We start from the raw sequence: 11,273 nt of genomic DNA on the forward strand, positions 1-11,273 counted from the left end.
GCTAGTAATTATTAAAAAATTATAATAATATACATAAAAAGTTTAAGTAATTATTTACTTTAAATCCCTTACAAATTAGAAGTATGGAATTTTTAGAATTATTTTTACTACTTATTTTCATGGCATATAAAATATTATATTTTCATACGCCCTACACTTAAAACATAGTGGATAAGCATATACTACCTTTGAACTTTTTGTATTGATCTTTGCGACACACCAAAATTTTGTCACACCATTATATATATATAATGTCTCCTAAATTTAACAATTGCTAAACGCATATGAAGATGTCCTATATTTCTAACACTACTATACACATAACATGTATGCTTTCGCTCTCTACCACTTATTATTGGTCGGTTACCCATGTTTCCACATGCATAGATGTGGTTAAGTTATTTTTCAAAATATGCATGACCAACAGGCATTTTCTCTCAGTAGTGTTATGCCGATCAATCTGAGCCCCATCCATGCGTGCTCTGGATGTGTGTGTGTGCGCGCTCACATGTGTCTCTGAACTTATGAAATCAGTCGGTTCCTAATGCAGTCGTGTGGTTTAAATATTTTGGGTTTTTTTGAAGATTTTTGTTTCACTCGTGCGGTTTAGCAATTTTTGATTTTTTAATACAATCTAGTATTTGTTTATTAATATCTTTGTATTTTCAGAAAACACTCTGTACATGTCATGTACAATTTTGGGAATATTTTCATACGCCCTACACTTAAAGCATAGTGGATAAGCATATACTACCATTGAATTTTTTGTATTGATCTTTGTGCCACACCAAAATTTGGTCACACCATTATATATATATTTGATGTGTCCTAAATTCAACAATTGCTAAATGTATATCAAGATGTCCTATATTTTTAACACTACTATACATATAACATGTATGCTTTCGCTCTCTACCACTTATTATTGGCCGATTACCCATGTTTCCACATGCATACATGTGGTTAAGTTATTTTTCAAAATATGCATGACCAACAGGCATTTTCTCTCAGTAGTGGTATGCCGATCAATCTCAGCCCCATCCATGCGTGCTCTGGATGTGTGTGTGTGTGTGCGCGCGCGCTTGCATGTGTCTCTGAACTTATGAAATCAGTCGGTTCCTAATGCAGTCGTGTGGTTTAATTATTTTGGATTTTTTTCAAGATTTTTGTTTCACTCGTGCGGTTTAGCAATTTTGGATTTTTTTAATACAATCTAGTATTTGTTTATTAATATATTTGTATTTTCAGAAAACACTCTGTACATGTCATGTACAATTTTGGGAATATACTTAAGTGTGATTTCTGAATGAGAAAAATGGTTCACGTACCTAGATTTATGAAAAATACACATAAGTAGATTACACAGATTTATAGTGAAGAGAACATCATCCATCTGTGATGTACGTTGTGTTAAAAAAAATCTGTGATGTATGTATATTATATTTTTACCTTTTTAGTGGAATATTGTACATATATGTGTACTTAGCTGTGTTACGCATTTGCATGTGTGTAGCTTCATCACTACATTTCCATTAAAAAAAATCTTTAACTTGTTATCTGATTTTCATTTGCACGTTTCCTTTGTTTTAGGGAGCTGCACGTTTTCCTTCCTCCCTTTTTTACATCAAATATTTCCTTTCAAGCGTAATACTAATGGATTGTTGGCGTGGATTGGACCTAACATATAAACGCACGTTTCAATCTAAGCGTGATACATATGGACTCTTGGAGAGTTTCCTTTTCTCGTTTAATTCTAAGCGCAGTAATAAGGCTTCTATTTGACGGACAATCAGCCAGATCGTGGATTCATTCCCTTTTTATCATTGGACTGTTTTTTTTTACATTTTCTTGTTGGAGTTTGTAACATAGGCTTTCCTTCTTAATTTGTTTTAACGGATGGAGCCTTTCCTTTTCTTCTGACGTCAGACTTTCCTTCTTTTTATGTGAGGCTTTCCTTCTTAATTTGTGTGAACGCATGGAGCCTTTCCTTTTTTCTGACGTGAGACTTCCCTTCTTATAACGTGAGGCTTTCCTTGTTCTATTTTTCTGACATGAGGCTTTCCTTGTTTTATATTTAACTAACGTTGGTCGTGTCAGATGTGTTTTTTGTAACACGGAATCATCGGCGTTACGTAAGTTTTCGTTTTACCCTGATCGTAAATTTTTCAATCTAACGATTTAATTAATTTTGATGATGTGGATTAATGAGACATCATGAATGATGCCTGCAATTAATAAATATAAGATAAGATATAAGATTTGCGTCCCTTTTCTAAGGAAGGAACTTCATAGAAATTTTATATGATATATTTAGCAACCGCTCACCAAAATTCCAATGAAATTATTTATGGAACCATGTTAGGCTAAAACATAAACTTAAAAAAAAATCGGTCAATGAGCTCGAACAACTAGATTGAAACCTAGTGGTCGCGGCTTCTTCCTCCCAACAAACCGCTCTTCCCCCGGTACCCCTGCCTCTCCGTGCCGACGCTGCCATGGTAAGTAGCGTCGTCGCCACCTCTGGTGAGGTTCTAGCGAGACATCAAGGATGACGCCATGGTCAGCAACGGTGTTCCCTTCTCGAGCTTGGGCGCTGTCTAATCTTGGTGATGTCAAATTACTAAGCTTCTCCACCTCTCAAACATGCAACCCCTGCCTCTTCTCGACCAGCGATCACGCCGCGATGAGCCATGTCATCCCCGGTAACGGCCAGGGTAAAACTGTCGCTGTTGCAGACATGTTGCATGGGGTTCAACTAACCATAGCAACCGTTCACTACCAGAATCGCGACTAAGTCTGTGAGCCAACTTATATTCCTGTCAGCCCCATGTAAGCTCACAGGAAAGTATCGTTTTACTGTAGGTCGGGCTGTAGCCGACAGGTTTTTGCACTATATTCCTGTAGGCTTTGAGTAAACGCACAGGAAGAATATATCCCTGTGGGTCACGGCCCACAGAAATAGCTTTCGGCCCTTCGCGCCCTCGGGCTCTCACTTCGCGCCACCGGATTTCATTGCGCGCGCATTTTTAGCCGAGGCCCATCCATTTTTTCTATTTTCCTGTGTGTTTGGGCTCACAGAATTAGGCCCAGTACAAAATGAGAGGGCAAACAGAACCCTCTCGATCCTAGTTCAGTCTCCAGAACCCTCGATCCCCAATTCAGTCTCCTGCCACTCCACCGCCGCCGCCACCATCGCCCTGTCCAACGCGACCATCGTCCGGTCCACCGCCGCAGCCGCCGCCACACCATCCTCCGGTCCACCGCCGCTGCTGCCTCCCCTTCCCGCGGAAGGCCGTTCTTCCGCCCGCATCTGCCTCACCACCGGCGTAGCGCCGGTCTCCACCTCGCCACCCGCCGGAGCACCAGCACCCGCCTCCCCACCGAGCTCCCGTACTAGTCCCCCCATTCGACTTTACACATCTTCACCTCTGGCTGTCCGTACTCCTCTGCTTGCTGCATCACAAGCCCTCTGTCTTCATATCTCTGGTAATATATCACCTCCTTTTCCTGGATCTAAGATTTGCTTGCTCTATTTCTTGTATAGCGTTTAAGCTTAGTTGAAACTATTTTAGGCACGTCTGATTAGTATACGGTTGATTTGAACAGATTAGTTTTTGTTGTTCTTAGATGTATGTTGTAGCGTCTGTAGCAACCTCACTGAACAGCTAACATGTTGTAGCTTCTGTACATGACCATATAAGTGTTTATTTTTTCTAGGTTGTAGCTTCTATGACATCTACCTGCTATCTATTTTATTCTAGTAAAGTGAATTTAACACGTATAATTTTCCAGAAACATCGGCAAACAGCTAGGGGAGTTGGCTGGCCACCCTTTTCGACGCCGTAATTTCCCAGCTTGAACAAGTATATTGGTAAGTTATAGCTTTGAGCTCTTAAATTTATGTCTGAAACAATTGTCTTTTTGTGAATTGTTATTTGTGCTGCTGCCCTTTAGTATGCTATTATTTTTCACAAATATCCCCATTTCTGTGAATTTTATTTCAGTATGAATTCTTGGTTAAATAATGGACAACCCTCCACAAGAACCAACACACGGTGTCTTGTTCTATCAAGAGGATGGGTTGGAAGGCACTTTTACTATTGATATAGGACTTGGCTTAGAAAACATGGACTCATTTGCGTCGGATGAGATTACTGATCCAAAAGAGATAGAACATTTGGAGAAGCAATATGCTGCTATCCAAGAAGATGAAGATGAGGAAGGGGAGGAAGAAGATGAAGAGGATGAAGAAGATGAAGACGAAGAGGAAGAGGAGGAAGAATATGACGAAGATGAAGAACTTCAATCCCCAACCTATGATCCAAATGATTTCTAATGTTGTGCTGGTTTAGTTTTAGTGTTCTATGGTAGTTTGTGTTATTTTGTAAGCAACTGAAACTTGATATTATTTGTATTGAATGTTTCTGAAAGTTTCTTTCTTTCTTGCAAATATGTGTTATTTGACATGTAGCCCACATGGTTTTCCTCTCATTTTGTTCAAATTTGTATTCTAATTCTAGTAGGTTCCATTTGTAATAGATTTGTCTAACATCTGAATTTTTCTTTATAGGAGATGACTGGACTTCGTCATGTTCGTGCCAGGAGCGGATCAGGCAAATATAACTCACCAAGGGCAATTTCTGGCAGCACTAACTCTACCAACCTTTTGTCCCAAAAGAGTAATGTGAACTCATCTCACCCTTCACCCGAGAAGCGTAGAGGAAGACACATGAGAGCTACTATTGAATTAAGAGTGCCTCCACGTGGTCGCAAAGTTGGCCTTCAACCTAAAGGTGAAAGGTATCGAAAATGATGTGTTTGTTCTATCTTTAATGTATTGTTGCACATGTGTTTCCTGTTTTTCTAAAACTTGTCAATTAATATAGTTAAAAAAACTTTCAATTAATAACATTTACTGCATGTAGGCAATTTAAGTATGTACCCTATCATCCCAAGAACTACAAGTACACTACACAACTTGGAGTTCTTCTCAAACGTGAATACTCAGGAAAAATAGAGGAAAAAAATGATCATGGTGTGATCACTAATATGCGCCCGGCTTTGGAGTGGTACGATTACTATCATGATTCGACTCTAGATTTTCAGCAGCGGACAGCCGCAGATCGTGTGAAGGAAGAGTTTTGGGTAAGTACAATTTTTTTGGAGCAATTGCAATTATTATTATACATATCTTTGTATTGCTGTAAAAGTCTGATCTGTAAATTTCTGAACATGTAGAACTTGTTTGAGCTGCATGTGGATGACGAGGAAGATGACAGTGCCCGAATCCAAATTGAGCAAGAGGCTAACCGGATTATTGACACATATGCAAGGAAAAAGGTGAAAGACATGTTGTACCAACTTCTCAAGTATCAACTCTAGTAACATTTCTTCTTTGTTTGCAGGCACTCTTCAAGGAGATAGGAAAAGAGTTGCCGGCTCATATACTACATATACTAAGCCATGGAGCTGTTTCGCAACCAGAAGTAAGTTTTGTGCGATGAAGTTGTATATATCATATGGATGAATGTGTGATGTCCACTACTCAACTTAGTTTTGTGCGTTCCTTCTGACATGTCTACGCTGATGTGGCTGCAATATCAACACTGTTGCATATGAGATTGTTTTTCATGTTTTGTATTAATTTGTTTGGATGTTTGCATCTGTGAGCTTGTCTATTCTCACAAGATTCTTTAGCTGTTGTGCCCAATTTCCGTATAAATAATGCTTGTCATGCTTAAGGTCCATCTGATTGGAACTTGAAAGTAGCCTAGACAAAATCAGTTCTTGGTGCCAAGCATTAATCAATAAATGGATATTATTTGGTTCATTTGGTTATGTTGTCTCCACTTGTTATCCAACAAAGTATTGTGTTTTTATTGTTCTAAATCAGATTAAATAACAATTAGGTTACTTCTTGATTCAGGGGACAAATAACTCATCTCAAGCCGGCTCGCAAGCGGTTGATGGCAACAATGATGTCATGGAGTCAAGCGAGGAGGATGAAGCCACTGGGAATGTCGGCGATCAGACCGTTGACGCAGCCAACCATGGCGGAAACTGATTGCTCAATCAACATGATAACATCAGACTATATGTGGTCGTAATATGCTCTTTTGTGGACTTGTGTATCTGGTATGGCTTAGGAATGAGAACTAAGACCTGGTGGTAGTTGCAAGCCGGTGTATTTTGCTAGTATTGTTGTAGTTGGCAGATCCTTTTGTGGATGGTACCTTTGTAGCCTTGTAGTGTATGTATGGAACTGATGTTGATACATCTGGTGGTAGTTGCAGGCCGGTGTATTTTGCTAGTATTATTGTAGTTAGTAGATCCTTTTGTGGATGGTACCTTTGTAGCCTTGTAGTGTAATTATATATGTATGGAACTGATGATGCTATATGAAGTTTGATGTTGTCATATAAATATATTCTCATATGGTTTCTGTGAAATAATGCAACATTTGTAGAACCTGGGTTAAACACATTGCTTTTGTGGTAGGAATATGAAATAAAAAATCAACATCATGATGTAACCGTGACGGCCAACGGCTCACAGGAATGAGCGCGTGCTGCAGCAACCTAGTATAATTTTCCTGTCGGTTGAACCTACAGCTATAAGTCCTTCCTGACGGTCTTTCCTGACAGGTGGACGACAGGAATATGTATTTTCTGGGAAGCATACATCTGACGCAACATTTCTTTCCTGTGCGCCAACCGTCAGGGATAACCGACAGCATTAATATTCCTGTGGGCCGTCCGTCCGGCATACTCGTTCATTCCTGGCAGGCTATGGCTGTGGGTTGTTCCTGTCGGTTGGCCGACAGGAATTATATTCCTGACGGCCCTATTTCTTTTCCTGACGGCTACTAGCCCACACGCTTAGTCCCGTTTCTGGTAGTGGTTCGAGACATGCTTTCCAAGAACCAACCATGTCTGAGGCTGTCCGTAATGGGAGTATCATAGGTAGTATCATGTATGCCAACTAAGCAATTTTGATAAGCTGGCATAGAATTAAATAAAGAAATAGAGGCTTGAGTATCATATCATCATACCGTATCATATTAAATGATGTGCTACTTTGTGTCATGCATGATAATAAATGTAGTCCTCTATGATACCAACATATGATACTATGCATTAGGGATGTAGTATCATAGACTAGTATCATATGCATGATACTAGCATATGATACTCCCCATTACAACCAGCCTGATAGGTCAATGGTGCAATTCAAGTGGGCCACGCTGGGATTCTTATTGAGAACACCATTTACCATGGGAGGTTACTAACGATAGCAGAGACAGTCGCTTGTGGATAATTGTTACCACCAATTGCGTGACGCTTGGTCTTGTCGCGTGACTTGACGTGGTCCTTTTTTACCAGATTAGACGGATTATGCAAACACATAATAAAATGTGAAATTTTAAAAGGCAAGGCAACATGTGTTGCCACAATCCAAACACATAACCAAGTTGAGTCGTTTAGTATAAAGCAACATGAAACATAAGTAAACTATGTATCTACGAGAGGTTAACACTAACAAGCAGTCAAAGTTTCCCGTCGATGGTGTTGAAAAAAAAAGACTAACCCAAGGGCTAAGCCTCGTTGGCTTTTTTTATAGGAAAAACTCTGCTAGCACCACGAGTCCTCGCCGCCGCCGCCACCGCCCCGCCCGCCTCCGGCCTGGCCTGCGCCCTCCCCGCCCGCACCGCACCCCGCCGCCGCCCGCCCTCGCCTGCACCGCACGCCGCCGCCGCCCGCGCTTGCCCGCACCACAAGTCGCCGCCCCGCTCCGTCCGCCTCTGCTCCGTGCCGCACGCCGCCGCCCGCTCCCTGCTCGGCAGGCCGCCCCGGCCTCTGTCCACCCGCTGCTGGCCCGACTCACTCTGGCCGCCGCCACCCGATGGCGCCGAAGAAGACGCCGAAGGGAAAGTTGGGTTTCTTCGGCGTGAGGGCGAAGCCCTCCGGGAACTACTGAGTGGAGTTCTCTGACGCCAGGCGGTGTTGGTGGCTCGACACGTATCCCTCCGCTGACGAGGTCACGCATTCCTACGACGTGGTGGTGTGGCGATGGCTCGGTTTGCGCGGGAGCATCCCGAGTACGTCCAGGCCAAGAAGGAGTTCTACTGGAAGCGTGATGATGAGGAGAAGAAGGAGGACGAGACCGGCCGCTCGACGGTGATCTCCATTGAGTCATTGTCCAAGGACGAGAGGAGTTCTGGGGGCTCTCGGATGACTCCGAAGAGTCTTATTGGATGCCCTCGGACGACGAGTAGTTTTGCTAGTTTAAATTTAAGTCATCTATGTTTGAACTATGTTGAAGTAGTAGTTGGTCGTTTTCATAATTTAAACATCTTCGTTTTGGACCATCTGTTGGAGTTGCTGTTTTATTTACATCTCCATTTTGGTCCATCTGTTGGAGTTGAGCCTTTTTCAAAGATGTAAAAAGCACTTTTTGATGCTTCAAATTTGGATCATCACCGTTTTGGACCAACAAAATATACATCATCTATTGGAGATGCTCTAAACCTAGCAAAACAGTCTAGGCAAAGCAGCAGGAAAACCAAACAACTCCCGTTTTTATAGTACAACTTTATGAAGCTTGCCAACACCCTCTCCAAAGAGAACCTTACTGGCCAAAAACTCTATAACCTGGAAAAAGGATGCTAAGAAAAAGAACAATTGACACTAAAGCCACCACAATCAAGATACATCTCCCAGCCTAAGAATCCACAATGCCCAACTTCTTTTTGCCCAAAATTATTTTGGACGTGAGTCGCTCTAGCAGCTTTGCACATGGTCACTTCCCAGCTTCGCATCCTCTCTCCCCTGCAAATTACTTTAGTCATTAATCCAATCAGAAACTCTGTAAAGACAAGCAACAGGTTCAGCAGGTCATATTTTCTTGGAAACAAGCTAGATTACGAGCTTTCCAGATAGTCCGTAGCACAGCTGTAACCCCCACTAAAAATAACTTTTTTTTCTGACCCCATGTTCTTAAGCCAGACATTGAAATACGTTTTTGCATGTGAGAAATCACAACTAATCCTCAGGCTGCAAATAACCACATTTCAAATGTATCTAGATAGTGGGCACTCGAAAAAAATGATTTATCGATTCATGTTTACCACAAAAAAGATAGTCAGGTTCAGAACTTCCACCTCTGTGAAGGAGAACAACTCTGGTGAGAATGCTTTTTTCGAAACCAACCAACGAAATTTTTTCACTCTCATGGGAATCTTAACTTCTGTCATAAAGTTATGTGGGCGTAGAGTACAAGGATTTTGCATGGCAGAGTAGAAGGATTTAACACTAAAGATACCAGAACTAGAAAGAAGCCAAGATAATATGTCCTCGGAGTAAGAAAAGGTAAAATTAGCACAAGCTCTTCGAATTGACCCAATTTTTTTTGCTTTTTCACCCACCAAAGCTATTCTGAGCATAAGCTAGATTGGTTGCCACACAAGGCATCATTGACAGAAATGTTTTGATCAAGTGAAATGGTATATAATCTTGAGAATGTTTGAGCTAAGCGATCCTTGCCTAACCATCTATCTTCCCAAAATCATGTTCTTTTCCCATTTCCAACACAGAATTTACAATAAGACAAGAAAATTTCCTTGACTTTAAGCAAACCTTGCCAGAAGTGGGAATCCAACTGCTTATGTTGTGCCAGGCCTCAAGTTTTCCCATTGACATTTTTGTCCCAAAGAAGATTCTGCAACAAGCAATTTGGATAAAAGAGCTTCGTTCATTAACTAAAGGTCAAGCACCCCCAAACCACCCTGATCTTTATGTAAATATACTGCATGCCAAGAGACTAGGTGATATTTCTATTTGGTTTTATCCCCACTCCACAGAAATCTAGCCCTTGGTCTGTCATACTTCTTTTTTCTTCCGTTAGGGAGAGCATAAAAAGGTAGCATGTATAAGCGTAAAGTAGAGAGGGAGGAATTCACCAAGACAGTTCTCCCATCAATATTAAGTAACCTGCCAATGGAAACATATATTGAATGCCAAATAGCACGAGAAGCTAGAGCAAATCCAAATGTTTGGGTGAAAATTGCAATTCAGTGTCGTTGCGACTATGTAATAGACACTAGAAACAAGTTTCTGAATTGTTTTGAGAAATGTCTTAAAGGTCAGAGTCCAAAAACCTATCTTACGTAGGGTAGCTAGTGCACTTAATCTACACCGTGTGTTGAACAACGTCCCTATTTTCAGTGTCCTTTAAATATGTCAACTTGAACATTTAGACTTGCCTAAAGATTCAGATTTTTCAGGAAAGTGCCACCTGCCATGGTCATACAGTCTGGAGAAAAGGGAAATTTTATGTCAGCCCAAAAGACCAGGAAAATCTCTAGGAATTCAGCTGTACCTAGTCCTTTAACCAATTCCAACTAACTAGAAGAGCGCCGATGAATCAAATGCATGCAAAACAGGAGCTTGAAACAAGTAGCTAGACTCTGACGTACCTAGCACAGGAAACAGAATGGTGCGGAGCAAGGATACTAGCAGAGATCTATGGATTGGCCGACCGACTATAGCCGGAGGGACAAGTCCAGCTCGTGATCGCGCTCCCACGAGATCCTGCTGCGCTTGTACGCCATGCCACCTGCTGCTGCTGACTCCTCGGACACCCAAACAGCGCCGGCAGCCCTCCCCGGATTCCAAGCATGCGTGGTGGCGACCGCAGTCTCCCGGAGGCGCTTAGCGGCGCGTTCTTGCTTGTGTGCGTTCTGGTGGCCGCCGAGGGCCTGCGAGCTGCGGAACTTGCGGCGGCAGTAGACGCATAGGAAGAAGCCGGGAGCCGGAGCCACGACCGCGGTGGCCAGGGTGAGCTCGAGGCTGAGCTCGTCCTGCGCGTGCTCCATTGTGCTCGCTCGTGCTGTTTGTTGTGTGGTTCGTATTCGTATATGGATGGGTGGGTGACTGTGAGCTGAGCTAGCTATAGGTTCAAATCTGGGGAGCACAAATGGCCAAGCCAATCGTGGAGGTAGCTTGGACGGCCAGACTCCATGTGGTGCTAATTGCCCTTGGCACTGTTCTCGGCGGTAGGTCTTGCCGGGAGGGCGACGTCCGGCCCCCCGGCGTCGTCACCGGGGCCCTGGTTTTCTGGCTGCCTGCATGCATGGCCCAACAAAGATTCCATGTGTCTGGAAAAAAGATCATCTGTGGGCGTATGTTCACACACACACGGCTATTAGGAAAGGGTTAATCTTCTGTGCAGGGTTACTGTAGACATGGGCATTCTGTGCACGAGGCCATATTTTC

At 42.5% G+C, this 11,273-nt stretch overlaps 1 protein-coding gene across 1 annotated transcript; it reads right to left on the reverse strand.

The window, feature by feature from the left end:
• Positions 1-8,453: 8,453 nt before the first annotated feature.
• LOC125522179 (zinc finger protein 4-like) lies at positions 8,454-10,972 on the reverse strand. Its single transcript, XM_048687266.1, has 2 exons — positions 10,475-10,972; positions 8,454-8,828 (listed from the first exon to the last, which is right to left on the reverse strand). The coding sequence occupies exon 1, from the start codon at positions 10,871-10,873 to the stop codon at positions 10,541-10,543; it is 333 nt and encodes a 110-aa protein (XP_048543223.1). The 5' UTR covers positions 10,874-10,972; the 3' UTR covers positions 8,454-8,828; positions 10,475-10,540.
• Positions 10,973-11,273: the final 301 nt, after the last annotated feature.

Source organism: Triticum urartu, chromosome 7, assembly GCF_003073215.2.
Source record: "Triticum urartu cultivar G1812 chromosome 7, Tu2.1, whole genome shotgun sequence".
In the NCBI taxonomy this organism is placed as follows: domain Eukaryota; kingdom Viridiplantae; phylum Streptophyta; class Magnoliopsida; order Poales; family Poaceae; genus Triticum; species Triticum urartu.